Source organism: Eublepharis macularius, chromosome 18, assembly GCF_028583425.1.
Source record: "Eublepharis macularius isolate TG4126 chromosome 18, MPM_Emac_v1.0, whole genome shotgun sequence".
NCBI lineage: Eukaryota > Metazoa > Chordata > Lepidosauria > Squamata > Eublepharidae > Eublepharis > Eublepharis macularius.
Window position 1 is genome coordinate 25,393,108 of NC_072807.1, and position 21,253 is coordinate 25,414,360.

General features: G+C 43.7%; 1 protein-coding gene across 1 annotated transcript in view; it reads left to right on the top strand.

Moving 5' to 3' along the window:
• The first annotated feature begins 1,858 nt into the window (after positions 1-1,858).
• The window catches only part of IL16 (interleukin 16), a 38,723-nt gene continuing 19,328 nt past the window's right edge, over positions 1,859-21,253 (top strand). Inside the window, exons 1-11 of the mRNA XM_055003096.1 lie at positions 1,859-2,167; positions 6,742-6,850; positions 7,943-8,082; positions 9,258-9,368; positions 10,882-10,996; positions 11,531-11,604; positions 11,711-11,924; positions 12,223-12,340; positions 14,567-14,699; positions 16,084-16,171; positions 18,981-19,453. Coding sequence (XP_054859071.1) covers positions 1,859-2,167; positions 6,742-6,850; positions 7,943-8,082; positions 9,258-9,368; positions 10,882-10,996; positions 11,531-11,604; positions 11,711-11,924; positions 12,223-12,340; positions 14,567-14,699; positions 16,084-16,171; positions 18,981-19,453 — 1,884 coding nt within the window. The remainder of the gene's footprint in view (positions 2,168-6,741; positions 6,851-7,942; positions 8,083-9,257; positions 9,369-10,881; positions 10,997-11,530; positions 11,605-11,710; positions 11,925-12,222; positions 12,341-14,566; positions 14,700-16,083; positions 16,172-18,980; positions 19,454-21,253) is intronic.

The window sequence follows — 21,253 nt, forward strand, 5'->3', positions numbered from 1 at the left end:
CACTGCTACACCACACTGGGTCTCACACTGTATCTATACAGGAGTTAAGCAAGCTTTGCTTAAGACCTCAGATGATGAGGTGCATCTAAGTACAAAACAATCACTAAAAATAACCATGGGGAGTAATGCTACGGGGCTTCTTAAATTTGATATAGATTAAGGCCTCAGAAGGTCTGCTGAGCCTGATCTTGTCAGATCTCAGAAGCTAAGCAGGGTCGGCCTTGGTTAGTAATTGGATGGGAGACCTCCAAGGAAGACCAGGGTTGCAGAAGCAGGCAAGGGCAAATTTTATTTATTTATATTCGAGTTATATTCCACCCTCCCCACATCAGCAGGCTCAGGGCGGATTACAACTGACACACCGTCTAAAATTACATTACACAATTTATACAGCTTAAAAATCATAAAACATTTTAAAATTTCCATAATGAAAATGCATAAATATATACACAGTGACACGATGATTCACAGTGATTCTTTCACCATTTCCAGAGCCTTGTGGCAGAGGATATGTGAGAGACGGAGGCTGGCACTAGTAGGGAGGGCATGTGTTATACTCATCCGGCCAGGGGAAACCACCTAGCATCGACCATATGCCTGGTGGAACAGCTCCGTCTTACAGGCCCAGGGGAAAGATAACAAATCCCGCCAGGCCCTAGTCTCATTGGACAGAGCGTTCCACTAGGCTGGGGCCAGGACCGAGAAGGCCCTGGCCCTGGCCAATGCCAGGTGGGCCTCCCTGGGGCCAGGGATCTTTAGCAGGTGTTAGTCTCTTCCCATGAAAACCCCACCAGGGATTGCCGTAAGTCAGCTATGACTTGAGGGAACTTTCCTCCACCACCAAGTCTTAATCTGGCCCCAATGGAAGGATGTAACCTATGATGGGAAGCTTTGTGGATGAGACCCCTTTCGGCATTTATTTTCTAAGAGATGGCAGAGAGATTTTTGTTGTTGCAACAATCAGGCATTGGGTACGCTCAGCAATAGTAGACTTTTCCTTCCCTCCCTTTACTGGTGCTTGCAGAAGACCCATCCGTCCATCCATCCATCCCGTGCTTAAGTCCAATGGGCACGTTCCTTCCGAAGCTTCGCAAGCGTTGAGTGGTGGAGTTTTCCCCCCTCCCCAAGCTGATCTTTCATTCAGCAATGCATGAGAAGAGAGGGAAAAGATGATGTGAGTGTGTGTGGAAGAGTGGGGAATAAGCCTTTAACTGCATATTTTTGGCTTCTCATTCCATAATGTTTATCCTTGGACATAATTCAGTTTCATACACTATATAATACTTCTTTGTAAAACCCCAGCTTAAAGTTCATGAGTGCAGAAACCAAGCCAGGAAGTACTCATGGGCCTTTTTACACATTGCCCAGATAAAAGCCTGGGTTCATTATTTCCTGTGTGTTGACCAGGGATTGAACTAGTCAGTCCTTGCTCTGTGGATATTTTTAGATACACACCCAAAAAGAGTACCAAGATTGCTGAAGATGAAGAAAGAACAAGATGTTTGTTTGAAAGTGTTCCATAACGCCTGGAGACAAAGCCAGGAAGAATATAAAATGAAGAGGTGAAGGAGAATCATAGACTAGCACTTCACTTTAAAAAAAAGAAAAGAAACAGAATTAGCAAGTCATGAGGCATCACACTGCTTGAGTCTCAACTGAAGGCCTCTGTTTAGATCACAAATATGCAGCTGTGTATTCGGTTTGCTGGGTGGGGGAACAAAATGAAATAGCAGATTTCCACTTTTCTTTATATATCTTTTTTCCCAGCAGGATATTGAGCTACAATAAAATGGAGGAAGGTATCAAAGTAGCCAAAGTGTGTTATTAACAAGGCCAGAAGAACACTGGGTCAACCACAATGGAGCGACAGAACAGCGCCAAGAGCCGCAAATCCAAAACGCTACGCTCCATCTCGCGCTCCCTTATCCTTTGCAACGGTAAGAACAGCGACGAGGGATCGAGCCCTGATGAGAAGTACCCCAACCCTTTCGAGACTCAAGCCACCTGGGGTCATGAGGAAACCGGTCCCTGCCCTCAGCTACAATTAGCCTGCGCCCCGCCGAGTGACTGCGACCCTCCTGACCCACTTATGATCGCTGGCATGATGCAGCTGAGAGCTGCCCCCGGTGACAGTGGGAAGAACATGAAAAGGAAGTTCTTTGTCAAGGTAAGTGGCTTGCCAGCCATTTGGCATTTCCAGGTTGTGGGTCAGGTCATTTGGGCCAAACATGGACACTTCCTGCTCGTAGACGCAGAGATTAAACCCTACCCACTGTTCCAGGCAGTACAGATCACATGCCAAGGATATCCCACCTCTGCTCCACAGCTATCTCATCTTCCTTAAGCAGCATAGCAAGAGAGAATAGCTGTAATCCAAAGCACACAGAAGGGCTTAGGCTAGGATCTTGACGCTGTCTTTTTTGCAAGCCACAGAAGGGTTTAGACTGTTCTTTTTAGAAAGAAATTTTGAAGGGACTGACAGGGTTCACCAGCCTGCATGTGGATCTTAATCTAAGGAATTTCCCCCTGGGCTACCACCACTATGTTATTTCACTGCTTTCCATATCTGTTCATATTTTGTCCAACAGTTTCTGCTTTCCACTGCTGTATTGTACACACATTGTATGGTTTTTACATGCAACTTAGATGGTACTTACACACGCAATGCAGTGTCATGTATACATCTAAAAATGTACAACTTATAATGCTACCTAACAGATATACAATTGTAAAATGCTTGTATTTTATGGAGTTAATTATGGTGCCAGGAAAGAGAAATGGGTAGAATAAGACACACAATCAAAACAGGGACTTGGGGTCGAAAGAACCAGCTCATTGCATCTGAAATCATCCATTGCATTCCACTATACAACCACAGGTTCATGTTTTATTTATTTATTTATTTATTTATTTATTTATTTATAGTCCGCCTTTCTCACTGAGAGCCAAGCTACAAGTGATGCCTGACACAGGTTGGACACTTGTCAGCTTCCCTCAAGTTTTGATGGGAAATGTAGGCATCCTGGTCTTGCAGCTGTAATGGAGAGCCAAGCTGTAAAACCAGGACGCCTACATTTCCCATCAAAACTTGAGGGAAGCTGACAAGTATCCAACCTATGTCAGGCATCACTTGTAGCTTGGCTCTGAGACTCAAGGCGGATTACACAATATGAGGTTAATGTTGGCCACAAAAAAAGTAATTTCTCAAATGCCACCTTTTCATAATCCATGGTGGATCCGGAAGCTAAAACTCATTCATATTCAGGCCTAATTTTCCACATACTTTGTTTATTACTCATGTTTTGTTTTTAAACAAAATTTAAGAAGAGGAAAGCAAATGAATCAGAGACTTGTCATGCGGCCTGCTAACTAGAGTACAAAATCATCTTTCTAAAATCTCCTCTCAAAAGATATGTAGGCTAATCCTTAGAACTTTTCTACTATGGAAGCCCCATTCAAGGAAAAACAAATGCTTTCCAGTCATTGTCACCACACACTTAAGTTTACTTCAAACAACATCTGGAACAAGCTGCTTACTTCTTCAAGTGAAGAGGCAAACAGAAATCTTTAGAGGGGGGGGAAATCTGATTTGGCCTGGTCCAATGTCAGATTGCAAAGAAATAGGCCTGCAGAGAAATAATTCATTTATACGTTATGTCAGTTATATCATTCAATTTTCTAGTCTGCCTTTCTCCAAATTCAATTTATTCCAAGCAGGTTAAAAAACACAAATGTAACAACAGAAATCAACACTACCACAATCTCCAGCATTTCACAAATGAAAACACTCTTGTGTACTTTTAACACCCCTAATTCTCCCAACAGGAATCACTGACTGAGCATCGCCCACTGTTTCCCACCTTGCAGACTCAAAGAGTCTCTCTACACAAGACATCTTACATGAGAACGCTCAAGTGCAGAGAGATGCAATGTTAGCCCGGAAGCATCGTTTAAAAAGACAGAGCCAAAGGCTCTGTCAATTTATCTTCTCTACAGAGCAGACAAAGAGAGCTTCTCAGAGGGTTTGTTAATCTCCTCCCTGGAGGAAATTAACAAACCCTCTGAGGGGCAATCTTTGCCAGCTTTGTAGAGAAGGGAAATTGACAGTCTTTGGCTCTGTCTTTTTAAACTACGCTTCCAGACAAGCATTGTGTCTCCCTACACTTGACCATTCGTGTGTACAGAGACTCTAACTGTGCCATCCTAAATGGAGCTACATGCTTCAAAATCCCATGACTCCAACAGACTTAGCAGTGTCACTCTGTTTAGGATGGCACTGTTAAATATCTAGAAAATCAGCTTTAATTTGCACAAATATGTTTGCTGATGGTTTGCACCTCTGCTTTGACACCCTCCAGCTTTTATCCTGAACCGTTTTAGAAACACCGTGCCTTACCTTAGTTGCACCTTCTTGTCTTCAAAACCAGGACAGCTGCATCTGGAAGCTGTGCATAGCCACGGGGAACGACGGGCTGGGGATCCAAGTCTCCAGGACTCCCAACTGCTCTGTGTTCGGGAAAGAGTTCACAATCAGCCAAGTGGTCGACGGAGGAGCTGCCCACAGGTATGCTTGCTTTAAAAATAATAACAAAATAAACAGGAATCCATTTGGTTATTTTCATTCCAACATTGCTCCACCACCCAAGGCTCAGCACAGATAATGATATTAAAATAATAACGTTTGAAGGCATTCAGGGCAGCACTCATCATTTCTGTTCCTCTCAGTGTTTAGTCACACAACAACCTTGACAGGTGGGTTAGTCAGAGAAACCCAAGGTCAGTGAGTTACACTCCAGATGGATTCGAACCTGAGTTTCCTCAGTCCTAGTCTGACACACTAACAGTGAAATCCTAAGCAGAGTTACTCCACTCTAATCCCATTGAAATCAATGGGCGTAGACTGGTGTAACTCTGCTTAGGATTTCACTATAACACTTACTCATACAGTTCTGGAATCCAAACATCACCACAGTGAGGAGGAAAAAGGTCATGGGGAATGGGTTCCTATGTCAACGATGCACTTTCTGGTGGCTGATTCAGACTTCAAATATTGCACTTTTATTTATTTATTCTCAATACAGGGATGGCCGTCTCAGCCTTGGCGATGAACTCCTAACCATAAACGGACAATCTCTGAAAGAACTCTCCAGCAGAGAGGCCGAGTCACTCATTCAGTCCGCAAAAGGCTTGGTGAATTTAGTTGTAGCTAACAAGGTAAGCGTGTCATAGATCATCCAGTCCCTTGTCCCCTAATAATACACACACTGAACTTTTTGTCCTGGGAGGGTCCCTGCCCCTCTGACAACTGCATGAAGGCAGGAGCGCAGCTTTCCTGAACGCTGCACCTCCATGCCAGGAAATGCATGTTGAATTTCAGCTGGGGGAGGGGCAGCTAAAGGCTTAGCTACCAACAGGCAACCTTATAGAGATGGTCTCCTAGGAAAAAAGAAGTGGCAGTTCTCTATTACTGTCATCTTTTCTAAGCATTACTAGGGGCATATGTCCAGAGAGATGAATGACGACAGTGGAGTCACTGAACCAATGTAGTGCCTTGCTGTTAAAAAAAGCTGCCATTTGTTAGCAAATCTTCCTGACGATAGATCCAGAGGAGTTAGCCATGTTAGTCTGTAGTAGCAAAATAGTAAAGAGTCCAATAGCATCTTTAAGACTAAACAACTTTACTGTAGCATAAGCTTTCGAGAACCACAGTTCTCTTCGTCTGGCGAAGTTGGTTAGTCTTAAAAGTGCTATTGGACTCTTTACTATTGTCCTGACAATAGATCTCTAAACAGCACCAAATGAGAGTTCAAGCAGCTAGATCTCATTGTAGGATGATAGCATAGAGCCTGTATTTATTTATCAAAAAGAGTCCAGTAGCACCTTTAAGACTAACCATTTTTATTGTAGCATAAGCTTTCGAGAATCAAGTTCTCTTCGTCAGATGCATAGTACAGAAACTGGTCAAATATAGAAGAGGAGGGGGGGAGGGGAGGAGAGAGAAGATGCAGTTGGGGGGGGGGGTGCAACCAAAACATTCCTTTGCTAGTAAATGTAAACATCTCCTTTTGGTGTCCTTTTGGGGTCAGTTGGCTTGGGTGAGGCTTCAAAGGAGTTTGCCCTGTTAGTTTGCAGCAGTAAAACAGCTAGACCATCCAATTCCTATGTAGTATAAGCCTTCGATAACCACAGCTCTCCCCGTCAGATGCATCTGACAAAGAGAACTGTGGTCCCCGAAAGCCTTGCTCTTCACCAAAGCACCGGTTCCCCAAGTGACTCTCTGGGGATCAGGAGACGTGTGTTTCTTGGGAAGGGGCTTCCTGATTTGAGCTGTGTACCAGCCATGCTGGAAAGGTGCCTGGCTGCTTCCTGTCCTCCGTAGAGTAGCAGCTGGAAGCTGGAGAGAGGCTCTTAGACGGTGTGGATCAGCAGCCAAGTGCAGGAGTGCTTGGCTGCTGCCTGCTCTCTCCTAGATGGCCCTTTTGGCACCGATTTCTGCCTGCCGTGTAGCAGATAACTTGGGAGTACTTTGACCGAAAAAGTTCACGTACTTCATCAGCCCTTCCTGAAATGGAGCTGCCCGAAGGCGTTTAACAATCCCTTTGGTTTTGCCAGTGTTGTCTATGTTCCATGCCAAGCCACTAGAGGGGGCGTCCAGCATGTCTGCAAAAGCACAAAGAAAGCTTATAAGATACTTTGAAAACTCTAATGGGGGTTGCCCCAAATCTCTCCCTCTTCCCCCAGGAATCTTCCATTTGTTCTCGCAGAGAACAGCCTACCAAACTGGACGTGCCGAATGGTTCCATTCTACAGACAAAAGCCAAATGCCAGAGGACCCGCAGCAATTCAGCCAGTAAGTTTTTCAAACAAGGTAGTTTCTGTGTGCCTATAGATAATAAATGTACCAACAACGCAGACTCTGCATTTGTGCTTCCACTTTTCCCACTTGCTTCCGCTTCCCTGTACGTCTTCTGGCTCTCCCTGCATTCCTTTAGCTCTGCTTCATTCTTCCTGCTCCGATTCCTTGCTGTTTTCCACTTTCCCTTATCCCCCTGGCTCTTCTTCCCTGCCCTTACATCTTCTGCACTCACTCCACTTCCACTCCTAGATCCCTACCTCACTGGGGCAACTTCGCAACTCCAGATGTCTTTATGAACCCAAAATGCCACTCAAATGTCTTTTTAGGAGAAGGGCGGGGGTTAACCCTTTTTTGTGTGTACATTTTACATCAAGCCTGGAGATCCCCCAGCTTTGCAGATTCTTTTATTTACATTGTGGAGGAGGGAGGAATACATGGCTATTAAACATGAATTGCATGGCCGTTTCTACACATCTTACCCTGCCTGCAGATTTTGCACAAAACTCCCAGATAACAGCATCTTCCTGGAGCGATTTCGCGTGAGAAGACGCTGTCTTCTGGGTCTTTTGCGCAATGCTCCGCAGGCAGGTAAGATCTGTGGAAATGACCCATGACTTCAATATGTTGAATGCACTTCCCATGTATTATCTCAGTATTCTTCACAGGAACCGTGTAAGGCAGGTCAGAAATATGACCTCCATAAAACAGATGTGGTTCATCACTGTGAAAGGGCAAATTTGTTGTCTAGACAAAGACACACACACACACACACACTTTAGCCTTACTCTTTTTTTGCTGTCAATTGCAGCCAACATGGCAACCCAAAGGGTTATCAAGACAAGAGATGTGGTTTGCCATTGCCTACCTTTGTGTAGCGATGCTGGACGTCCTTGGTGGTCCCATCCAAGTACTACCTCGGCCTGACCCTGCGTAGGTTTCGAGATCTGATGAGACTGGACTAGCCTTATTACTCTTTGAAAATGCAGATTTGGAATAAGAGTGTTCAGACGCTTGCTATGGTAGTGTTTCTTGGTTTCACTTTCGTCTGTCACAAAATGATAGATCTGTACCTTGTGTCTTTTACAGGTGTGAGTCCATACTGGATAGGGGAAATGGACAATTCCATCTCAAAGAAATCAGCATCCCGATACAGACAGGCTCATTCTCTCTATACCAACAGGAAGTCACTCTCCCAGCAGTTGGATTGTTCAACAGGAAAAGCCCCTGTAAGCATCACAGCGAATCAATCAGGCAGGACTGCATTTACCAGTCTCAGTAAAAGATAAGGGACACAAAGTTTGTGGCCAAATATTCTTATCCACCTCCACTGAATTTATGAAGCTGCCTTATACCAAGTCCAAAAAAAAGGGTGCAAGCACCGAGTCATTACTGACCCATGGGGGGACGTCGCATCACAACGTTTTCATGGCAGACTTTTTATGGGGTGGTTTGCCATTGCCTTCCCCAGTCATCTACACTTTACCCCCAGGAAACTGGGTACTCATTTACCGACCTCGGAAGGATGGAAGGCTGAGTCATCCTTGAGCCGGCTACCTGAACCTGGCTTCCACCAGGATCGAACTCAGGTCGCGAGCAGAGCTTGGGCTTCAGTACTGCCGCTTACCACTCTGCACAAAAGGGGTCTAAATATCTCAGGATCGACAGAGTTCCAAGACCTTAGGGTGAAGCCCCATGTGGGATCTGTGAGTCCAAACAAGAGATCTGTGAGTCCAAACCACCCATCCAAAGAGTAGACTGCCTGTTGCCTCTCTGCATGATTTACTGATCTCACATCCGCCTCTGCTAAGACTGGACAATTCTGCCATGTCTCTGCAGGAAGTGCAATTAGGACATTCAGTCATTCCTAATATGAAGGCTTAGCAGAATTATTCCTCCTCAGAAGAGGCTGCCTGTTGTGTCTATGCATGAGTTACTAGTTCTGGTGCCACCTCCTTCCATTCAGGAAGCACACCAAAAAGATGCAAAAGCAGAGGGTGCAGCAGTTAATTTTTACTCTCATCTAAAAAATGTATGAAAGAGTATAATTCAGGAAAAAAGTACGTACCAGAGACTGAAAGCTTGGGGAAATCATTTTAGCAAAGCAGTATTCCCCAGCTTAATTACATGAAAATGCCAGGCACTGAACCCATTGGGGTTGCCTTAAGTCCCTACACAACTGTAAACCCTCGTGCCTCCTAATTTAAAGCAATTTCTGCAGGATCTTTTAAGAGACATACTTTACTGGCCAGTTAACATTGCTTGCAAAATGTCAAGCTGATTGATACACTTCAGTAGTCACTCATGGCCAGATTATTCATCCTGGAGACAGTTTACCCATTCCAGGAGCATTGTGCTAGCCAGTTCCTACCCATCATTTATTTCTGTTTTGTTTCTGATGCAGCCTCTGTCCAGATCTTCACGATCGCTAAGTACCGCCCAGCTGATACACGTCTCGTGTGGCCTGCAGGCCTCCGTCATCTCCAATATTGTTTTAATGAAAGGCCAAGGAAAGGTGAGATGCCCATTTATCCTCCCTGATGTAACAGGCACAAAATTGTCTGGGGGCGGGGGGCGGGGAGGAGACCATTCTAGCTGACTGCAAAGCAGAAAATGATATTTGCCACTCAGAAAGCACGTTCAATCTAAGACCATGCTCGCAAGAACAATTACACACCAGTTTTACCAGTCTTGGGGTTTTCTCACCACTGAAATTCAGCAGAACTACCTTCTGCAAAGGGGTATTGATTCACACAGCTGCCAGAACTTGAGTAAAATTAGTCTGCCAGGACACCCACTGAACGATGGGTGGCTAGTGCTAGGATATACAAATCTGATATAGGGATATGCTCGTAAAAAGTGTCTAATAGGCAGTTCCCCAAAGTTTTCATTAACTAGTTATTAGCAGCATGCATCAATTGAAAGGTGGGGCAGTCAGTGTCTAAGCAGGTTTATGTGCATGCCAAATTTGCCCTTGCTAGATCTAGAATCAAGGGTATAAAATTAGATGCATCTTTATGGAGCAATCCTCCTAACTGCAACAGATTGCATCTTTTAAAGTCAATGGCCTTAGAAGGGTACAACTCTGCATAGGATAGTTTCAGCTAGGTAGGTACGCCGGTCTGCAGCAGAAGAGCAAGACTCGAGTCCAGCAGCATCTTAAAGAGCAACAAGAATTCCAGGATATGAGCTTTCAAGGCTGACTCTCTAAGGTGCTATCGGACTTCAACCAGCTCTTCAGCTTAGGATGGCCTTACTGGACACTTATCAGACTAGTATCTGACTGAAAACTCCACCCATCTGCACTGCATAGCTTTCAGAGTTAACTATGTTGAAGATAGCCTTGCATTTCCAAAATGTCTTGGTTTAGGCTTGAAGCAACACCACGTCTAATTTTAACTGCGGTTAGTTTCTGAAACCGAGATTCACCTTGCAGATGATCACTCAAATTCTGGTTTGCCTTGACAAATGTGGGTTTTATTGATTTCTTTCTGTAACCAGGGAAGGTGTTGCCAGAGGAGAAGCCAAGATTAAACCAGGATGCCTGCATTCAGACATCATATAACCGATAATTAAGACTTAATAGGGGTAATAAACCAACTTCAGATCTTGGCTTGAGGGACCCTAACTGACCGTAGTTTGTGGTATGGCCTGCATTCAGACGGTCACACTGTTTGTTGAATTAAGCCCTGGTTTTGCGCTATGTTTTACCTGAATCAACAAGTGATAGATTGGCTTATTAAATTGTAAATCCTCACTTTCTTTGGAACTGAGAATGTACTGAGATCTGCGTCAAATGTGTACTGAGATCTGTGTCAAGTACATTATTTTTATCCCGCCTTTCCTCCAAAGAGCAAAGAGTGGTACACGCAGTTTTCTCTTCCTCACTCAACCTAGGAGCAATCCAATTGATTAATCAGTTGAATAGTAAAAAAGCAGGTGGATGACTATTTAACTAAAAAAGCTTTAATCGGTTGGCCGTCCTTAAAGGAAGTCCTTTCCTTGTCTTGGCTTCCATGTCTACTTAGGGGCTGGGATTCAGCATCGTCGGAGGAAAAGACAGTATTTATGGCCCCATCGGTATCTACGTTAAGACTATCTTTCCTGGAGGGGCGGCCGCTGCAGATGGACGGCTACAAGAAGGTGACAGACTACGGATCTGGCAGGGTGGTCAGAGCAATTCAGGTTCAATGCTGCCATCTAGGCAAGGGACACAATCCACTGGAAACAGCTCCTCCAATGCCTCATTGAAATAGGCACAGCTCGCAGAACACCAATGCCCTGTGGTTCAGCAAGCCTCTGGAGCTGTCACTCCCAGATAATTATACAAATATTGTTACCGGTTTCTGTGTTTAACTATCACAAACTTTAGAAATATTAACAGGTGGGTAGGTGGGACTGGGAGGGGGGGATTCACAAGTCTCTGTGTTGCATTTTGCTCAAGAGAGTGTAAGGCTGGGGCTGAATATTCTCCTAGCTCAATCCTCTTCCTACTCTGACCCCCACAACACTTGAAGAGCACATGATCTCTTTGACAGATTGAAGCAGGGGGGGCTGAGAATGTCGAAACGGAAAGAGGGCGAGATGCGTGTGCAAGTTCCTTCTTTGGGGAGAACTGGAGACGATACCCAAGAGGTGGCCCCCCTCCCCCAACGAGACCATTTATTTTGTTCACAGGAGATGAAATCCTGGAACTGAATGGAGAATCCATGCATGGCCTGACGCATTACGAAGCCTTGCAGAAATTCAAGGTGATCTTCCTGCACGATATTCCTCCCTCTCTTTTTTAGCATACACAAACAAACATCAGCAGCTGGTATAAATGAATGATTCCTAACGTGCCCTTCTTTCTCACAGGCCAAGAAGGGTCTCCTCACACTTACAGTGCGGACAAGCCTCAGCACCCCACACTCAGCAGCCACTTACTTGTCATCCCATCTCTGCCGTTCGCTGAGCACCACCACGTGCATAACGAAAGAAAACAGCTCCTTCGGCTCAGAAAGCGCCACTTTCTCTTTAAATGCCGCCAATCCCAACGACAGGATCATCATGGAAGTCTCCTTAAACAAAGGTGAGTGTCTATTTTAAAAAATTACAGCATCAAAGAATGGAACCAACAGTGCCATTTTACATTGTTTCCAAAAGCCCATGTTATTGAGAGAGGAAAGAGAACTCAATAAGGGGATACTGTATTCACTACCCACGTTCTAGCTTCAGCATTCGATGGTGCATTTATTTGAAAGAGCACAAGCATATATCAGTCTATCAGTATTTACAAGATTTTGCATTTAGCGGCTTTTCTGGACAATTTATATGTTTTCTTTTACGGCTCATATTTGTTTTTTTATCTTTCCAACATTCTTTCCCAGAGGCTGGTGTTGGCTTAGGGATTGGATTATGCAATATCCCTTATTTCCAATGTATATCAGGAATATTCATCCACACCCTTTCTCCAGGCTCTGTGGCTCATATGGATGGAAGGCTCAGGTATGTCAGATGAATGGCTTCCTTGACATACAGGTGCGTAAAACACCTAAAACTATCCTCATGGAGGCTAACTGACTGCATTCAGCTGGAGAGCCAGTTTGGCGTAGTGGTTAAGAGCGGCAGGACTCTAATCTGGAGAGCCAGGTGTGATTCCCCACTCCTTTGCTTGAAGCCAATGGATGACCTTGGGTCAGTTACAGCTCATTCAGAGCTCTCTCAGTCCCACCCACCTCACAAGGTGATTATCATGAGGATAATAATAGCATATTTTGTAAACTGCTCTGAGTAGGTGTTAAGTTGCTCTAAAGGGCAGCATATAAATCAAATGTTGTTGTTAGGGCCAAACTACATGTCACATTTGAAGCTGTTAGTCACATACCATGCTGCTGGGAATTTATTTCTCAAGTACACACAGCTCTGTATCAAGTCAGGAAAATGACATGGGGTGGGGAGGCTAAATCTCCTCCCCCTTTGCACTGCAGTCCTGATTTAAAGTGGGGAGAGCCGAGGGCATACACTAGGGATATGAAATCTCAGCAGCATGGTATGCAATGGAATGTTTCAAAGTCAGGTCAAGAGAACCCTGATACATGTCAAGAAACTTTAATCTGTAGTTTGGCCCTTATATTCACATCTGTTAAAAATCAGTCTAATCGTTCTGAAAGGTGTAGGTAAAAAAAAAAATCCCGATTGTCATACAGAAAATAACCACAGGGTAAGAAACCTTGAAAAACAAGCTCACCGGCTTAGGATGAATATACAGATCAACCACATCCCAAGAAACCTCAGGACATGCCTATACTACCAATTTAAACCAGTTGAACCCAAAACTGATTCCACATACTAGCTATCAACAACAACCACCACCCTATGGCCATGTCAAACATTATTTTTCAGACTCTGAATGCTTTCCACAGCTAGCACTGAAAAATGACATGCGCTATACTATGAAGATTTAAACTGAACTGCTCCTTTGTGCTGTCCATATTCAAAGCTAGAAGATTTTAAGCAAGCTGACAGTGAAAGGACCAACCATAGGCAAACAGGAAGGAAACTGTAGGCATGCAGCAGATCTTAAAAACATGTATCACTGCACAGGTCTGTTTCCTGCCAAAGGCACTTTGGCAGAAATCTGTAGAGAAATCATACATGTGTTGAACCAGTAACAGGTGCATGAGAGGATAGAGACAGTGAGATAGTCTTGAGCAAATTTTCCTCTGGCACCCACTAATTTGCAAACTATATTCTGGTTGTTGTGGGTTTTCCGGGCTGTATTGCCGTGGTCTTGCCATTGTAGTTCCTGATGTTTCGCCAGCAGCTGTGGCTGGCATCTTCAGAGGTGTAGCACCAAAAGACAGAGATCTCTCAGTGTCACAGAGACTCTCTCAGTGTCTCTTAGTGTCTCTGTGACACTGAGAGATCTCTGTCTTTTGGTGCTACACCTCTGAAGATGCCAGCCACAGCTGCTGGCGAAACGTCAGGAACTACAATGCCAAGACCACGGCAATACAGCCCGGAAAACCCACAACAACCATCGTTCTCCGGCCGTGAAAGCCTTCGACAATACATCAAACTATATTCTCTTCACACATTCTGGAGTGCACAGGCTGGGTCAGGAGCTCCCCCCTCCTCGGTGTCAGAAGTGACATAATCACATGTGAGTTGTGGGTTCTTCTCGATTCCTGCGCATATGGTGCCCAGCTAGGATTGGGACCATGGTGCAAGTAGAGAAGGTGCCTCCCCCCTGCCATTTTCCCTGCCCGAAAGAGTCCCGAGGGGGTGTTAGTTGGAGAAACTCACATGTGTCCTGGGATATGAGTGGGTTTCCCCAACAGGCTCATCAGCTTGCCCGATAACTGTATTTACAGTGATATCCGTTCATTGTTGTTAACTTTATGAAATGATGAGTCTTCATAAATGGAACATTTTCCAAGGAAAAATAAAGCACCGGAAAATGTTCTGCTTCACATCTCTGACGAGTAATGAATTCAGCGGCCGTGAGATCACATGTGAACATGCCATGTTTCATCTACTAATCCTGAAATAAAATATCATGCTATTGACGCATAACTAGATTTTAATTCATACACCTGAAGCTACAGTAGCTTGTCAAATTGCTGTCAGCCTTAGGTAATGTCTAAAAACAAACAACTGCATACAGATGCAACATTGCTTATTGGGTTGAAAATCTTTTTTTTTTTTGTTCCCTTACATCCTTTTTGGAAGGTGTGGAGATGAAATTGTAGAAATCAACGAGGCATCTGTTCAAAGTATGACGCTCAACGAAGTTCACACAGTCCTGAGCCACTGCAATCCTGGCACTGTGCAAATTATAATCAGCAGACACCCCGATCCACAGGTAAAACGAGTTCTCTGTGAAGCTGCCATGGCTGGTGTAAAGAGGACTGGGAAGAACTCTGCCTTGCAAATTTTGCATTCAAAACCAATTTTGGGTTTTAAAAAAAAATTGTTCCAGAAGCTAAGCCCACTTCATATGTCTACTAGGCTGGTCCTCCATTTCTCAGAATTGCATGGCTGTACTCTTTCCTCTACACACATAATTTCAAAATTTCTGGGGGGTTTTGGACATTATTTATAGTCCACCTTGCTCACGGAGACTCGGGGCAGATTACACAGTGTAATCCAATACAATCAAAAGCTGGGGGGAATTCAATAAACAATTCAATAGGCTGTAAATTGCAGAAGTGGGAAAACAAGCAGAAATCTGATACAGAACTGAAGCGATGATGAAACAAAACAAAGTATTCCATTAATCCCAAAACATAAACTATCCGCTGACACCATGCAACAATGTTAAACACACAACAGACAAACTAAAATTTTAGCAATAAAATAGTAAAACCAGCAACAATCCTAAGCAAAGAGAACATGAGCAACATGCTACTACCAGAGTCTTCTATGATGCAGACACTTATGATTAACAAACCACAAGCCACAGGCAACCAAATGCCTGGTTTCTTCTACTTATCTAGTCATGCAGTTCTTTTTAAAAATATATAACTAAGCACATAATCAAACTATCTAGGCAGGCCCTTTTTGTAAGAATGTGGTGCAAACAGAAAATCTTTTGTTCTCCAGAACAAAGGAGGAATAATAGAGAGAAGAAATTACAGAGTTCGCGAACAGCTTTAAAAAATTGTTTAGAGCAATGCCTTTCTATGCAGAAATGTAGTGCCAGATGGTCCCCCAAAAGGTACTTTGTTCTAAGAGTCCTTATGTTCATGCCATTTGAAAATGAGTCCCATCATGTTAACTAGGCAGCTAGAGGGGGGAAAAAATAAAGGAGGGAAGGACAGTGTTGTAAGCTGCTTTTGCTTCTCCACTGGGGAGAAATGCTGGATATAAATAGATATTCTTACTACTAACAGCAATGCAGAAATAAAGCTCACAGCAGACTCACAGCCTTCCTTCTGTCTGCATCTGGTCAAGCTGTAAAAATTTAGCTTGGCTATGAGAATTGATGGACCCATCCTGTGCGGGATCCCTTCAGATAGCTGCATTTGAAACAAGAAACACGAGAACTTTGGGACAACTGCATTGCTTCAGAATCACTCGCAAGCACAGTACGAAGTAGATGTTAAGTGCCTATGTGCAAGGTGGAACTTCTATTCAGAAAAACTATTGTGTGCAAGGAAGGTATTTGATCAAGAACTAGGAATAAAATCAGCATTAAAAAAATAACATGCCTACAGCGTGCTAAGATGACCTGTGACATTTTCTAGGTCTCTGAACAGCAGCTGAAAGAAGCCATTTCACAAGCTGTGGAAAGCAACAAGCTGGAAAGAGAGAGGCCTCAGTGGAGCCCTGAAGGTAAGTGAGGGCAATAGGCTGAACATTATGAACTCAGTTCATAATTTGGAATTACAAGAGGAAGTGCAGGGGAACACCCTTGCAGAACCCTGACAATCTTGGACTGCAAGAAGGGCAGCTTTGATAGATTTGTATTGCACATGGTGTCCCATGGCATTATAAATGCCAGCCTCAAGGCTGGGCCTGGAGTTCTCCTGATCCACAGATCATAGAGTTCAGAAGGACATGACAGCTGAATGATATACCATAGAGTCTATGCAAAACAAAAGACCAAAGAGGTAGAGGTTGTGAATGCTGTAGGGCTTCTCTTTCTCCTATGGGGAAAAAACCCCATTCATTAATTCTTATATTATATTATATTATATTATATTATATTATATTATATTATATTATATTATATTATATTATATTATATTATATTATATTATATTATATTATATTATATTCTTCCCTTCCTTCCTTGGGCAATCTCAGTGTTATTGTCTGATAACTTTCCTGACAATCAAACCTCAGCTATAGTGGCTTCCTTTCTAGCCACGGTGATAAAGAAACAAGATTTTCATGAGTTTAGATAGTTTAAAGTGATAATGACGAGTTATGTCTATGTGAATTGGGTATGTTCAAGTGTACAGTTCATATTTTGTTGGTGTTTGTATGGCTTATGGCTTCGGCCGGAAAAGCAATAAACATTATTATTATTATATTATATTATATTATATTATATTATATTATATTATATTATATTATATTATATTATATTATATTATATTATATTATACCCTGCTTTTCTTCCCACTTGGGACTTATCATTCTCCTTGCCTCCCTTATCCTCACAACAACCCTGTGAGGTAGGTTAGGTTGAGAGAGTGTGACTGGCCCAAGGTCACCCAGTGAGCTTCCATGGCAGAATGAGAATGGGGATTCAAACCCGCAGCCTCCTAGATCCTAGTTCAACACTCTGCCCACTAGGCAAAAATGCCTTTCACGTCTCACTAAGCTGCCTCCCCTCCCCAAAATCTGCCCTCCCCAGGCAACTCACCCAAATCTCCAGGAACTTTCCCTGCTGGAGTTGGCCACCCTAGAAACTGGGGTGACGACCCCCCCCCCCCCGCCATCCACATTCTGAACGGCTTTACAACTCTACTTCAGGCCAGGGCTTTGCATCCAACCCCACTGGCAAGTTTTGTTAGTCACACAAAATAGTTAACCAGAGGGAAGAAATCAGGCAATGAAGGCGTTGAGGCCTACACTGGTTGATCAGTGGCTATCACTTTAACAAAATTTAGACCCCCTCAGCAGCTGCACAAAGGATTCTTTGAGTCAAAATGGGGGTGAGGGGTCGAAAATAAACAAGTCCTTAGCCCCTTTATAATACCTTGAAAGACAGGGAGGGAATTCCATGCACGAGTGTTGGTCCACAAAAAATAAAGGCCACAACAGTGTAAATACTGTTGTTACTAAGTCTCCCGAAGTGGTGAGAAAGCTTTTGAGCGTTCACACTGTTCTTCAGAAGAATAGAAATAGAAAATGTATTAAGGAGAGAGATATTTCATGGCCTGGAGAAAAAGCCTGAGACAGGACAGGACTGCATCTTTGTAACCAGGCGTACTACAGCAGCTGCAGGTGCTGGACACACTTAATTGGGTCAAGCCCATTTGCTGCGCAAAAAAGATCTCAGCGTGCACAATTGGAACTAAAAAAGCCAGCAATAAGAGGAAGCTGCTCGAAATAGTCACTCACCCTGCTTGACTCGTGCACCAGAGAAGAGGTCTTGCCATAAGATAGAGGGAAAACTCCTCCCTGGTTCCGGTTCTTAAAGGGGCAGGTTCCTTGAAACCTGGAGAAGAGACAGAGAGCCAAGCTACAAGTGACACCTGACAGGTTGGACACTTGTCAGCTTCCCTCAAGTTTTGATGGGAAATGTAGGCATCCTGGTCTTGCAGCTGTAATGGAGAGCCAAGCTGCAAGACCAGGACGCCTACATTTCCCATCAAAACTTGAGGGAAGCTGACAAGTGTCCAACCTGTGTAAGGCATCACTTATAGCTTGGCTTTTAGCTAGATGTCTCCCAACACCCCTGTGATCTTCAGCGGCTGCTAGAAAACTGTTCCTTCCAATACCATGAACCTTGCACTCTTCACTGGGTCCTGATGGGGCTTTTGGCACATCCCAGGCCAAGAGCCCTTACCACTGGGAATAGAGTTGCCAGACTCCAAGCAGGGCCTGGAGATCTCCTAGTATTTTAACTGATCTCCGGACTACAGAGGTCAAGTCCCTTGGTGGAAATGGCTTGGGGGGGTATACCCTGTTGCAAAGAGAAAAAATAGTTGGTTTTGTCCTTCTATTCTGTTTTTTTTTAATTAAACCTTCAGTTTGATGAGGAGTTCTGCAGAACTGAGAAGCTTGTACTATGGTTGCCAGCTCCAGGGTGGAAATTCCTGGAGATTAGGGGGGGCGGAGCCTGGGGAGGATGGGTTTTGGGGACAGAGTCCCTCAGTGGGATATAACACCATACAGTCCACCTCCAAAGCAGCTATTGACTCCAGGGGAACTGATCTCTGTAGCCTGGAAATCAGTTGTAATCCTGGGAGATCTCCAGCTACCACCTGGAGGTTGGCAACCCTATATGCACACTATTTTATCCATTTTTGGTTGTTCCTAATAAAAGACATTATTTAGCTTCTGTTTCAGGATTTAGGATACTCTGTCAAACTCATCAAACGGGATTTTTCACTCCCTTGATGTTCTCTTGGGGCACAAAGGCAGAATCCACTGTGATTATGTTTTAAATTATTCTTCTCAAATGCAGGCATGAAAAGTCTGGAGACAAGTTGGCATAAGAAACCCCCATGTGAAAAACACATGGAGAAGAACCCAGCTTATTTCAGCCCCCACCCTCAAAAGCTAATGATCCGCTCCAGCAGCGACAGCAGTTACAACCCCAGGTCATCTTGCGGAAATGGCCTCCCCTACCAACTGCCAGATTTGAAAGCAAAAGGACATAGTATTGATGTACCCATTACCAGACAGCCAGGCTCCTTGTCTTCTTCCTCTCGAACCAGCCTGGAGAAGACCTCTCGGCCTGCTCTCAAAGAAGTAGATCACCTCTCTATAAATCCCAAAAGATCTGCAGAGATCCTGGTTAGAAAACCGCGATCGTCAAAACCCAAACCGCCACCAAGGAAGTATTTCAAACAAGACTGCCTCAATAATGAAGGGACTCACAAAGAAGGGAAAGAGAGGCCCAACCAGCAAAGCAATGGGAGTCCTCCCAATTCACAGGTAAGACAGGTTCCTGCACTGGTCACCTACAGGTTCAGCAACCTTATTTTATTTAATTATTTATTTAACAAAATTTATATCCTGCCTTTCTGCCCTTATAAAGGCAAATTAAAACATACATAATAACATCACATTTCAAAACCATTAAAACAGCAGCAGCAGCACATCATTAAAATGATTAAAACTAGAGCTAATACAAAGGCATAAAAGCAACAATTAGAAGATTTAAAAGAATTAAAACATTGAGCATGAAGGAAGGATCATGTGTGGCAGATTGCCATGGCTAAACACATATTTATTTAGAGATATGGCTTCCAAAACATTAAGTAGGTCCCCCCGCTTTGGTGGGCTAAGACAATTGAACATGAGAGGGAATGAGGAAAAACAAAAGCTCCGAAGAGAACAAAAAAGATACTGACATTAAAATCAAACAGCTACCCTTTTCAGCTATTCTGATTTACTTGGAGAATATGTATCCTCTCAATTCATGTGGTCACTATTTTGTGTGAACAGAGAAATGTGCGTGTTTTCCAGCTTCAGTGTGAACAATACCTTCAAAAATATGAGCATCCGATCATGTATACCAAAACTGGAAAATCACATGTTGCCCTATTTGCTGCCTCATAGGTTCCGTTGTTCAACTTTCATATAGTAACGCAATGAATGTAATTTTTACAGCAAAGATAACAGCAGCTCCATGGGTCGGTTTGCAGACACAAAAACGGCAGGGCAGGGGGGCTTGGTGGCAAACAGAAAAGAGCTGGTGTGCATTTGGGAGGCACAAAACTCCCCATCACACGTGATACAAAATCCTCGTGTTGTTCCTCACTTTGTAATGTGTAGATAGAGCCTCAGAGACCAGAAAATGAGAAGAGGTGATCTCTGGTAATGTGCTGGGATAAAACATGGAAGCTAATCAGAAAATTCATCTCTTTCCACCTACATATTTGCATTACAGATTTAAGCATCGTGCATTAAACGCCTCTATGTGACCTTTTCCCAAGAGACACATCAGTTCTAGTATATTTGCACAAGCTTGTAAAATGTCAAGATGGGTATAGAAATGTGAATTTGTTTTGAAAAAGGAAGTGGAACTTACCCTTGGGTAGCCTGAGCTTAGAAACGAGAAGTGCCTACTAGCATGCAAAGTAAGAAAAACTGATAAATCAACAGTACAGGGCTTGCAGAAAGCACCCCCCTTTCCCGAACCATTAAAAACCCCTTAAAGTGGTAAACTGTAGATTTAGGTTTTTCCCCCTGACATATGCATCCTCAGATGCTCATGAATATTAATTATGGAAGGGGGGGGAAGCCTTAGATTAATCCACAATAAATATACCCTTTGTTTTTGTTGTGTTGTGAGACCACACTAATGGACATTTAGACGTTTAATTATAAAATGTTTGTTAGCCAAAAGGACCATCCACAAGACCAGGCAAATATGTAAAAACATATTTATGTCCTGAGAACTGCAGAAGATGATAGCCAATTGTCTGGAATTGAAAATTGTCTGTACCGACTTGCAGTGTTGCAAACTATTGCCAAGTACCTGTTCAGCGTGGCAAAATCGCACAGGTTAGAGTATCAGATGGGGCAAACCATGTGGCCATTTTTGAGCAACAAAAGTCACCTTGAGGCCATAATGTTCCTCTATCATCATATGCTAAAGAAGGACTTTTTTTCTGGGAAAAGAGGTGGTGGAACTCAGTGGGTTGCCCTCGGAGAAAATGGTCACATGGCTGGTGGCCCCGCCCCCTGATCTCCAGACAGAGGGCAATCTCAACTCCCCTCTGTCTGGAG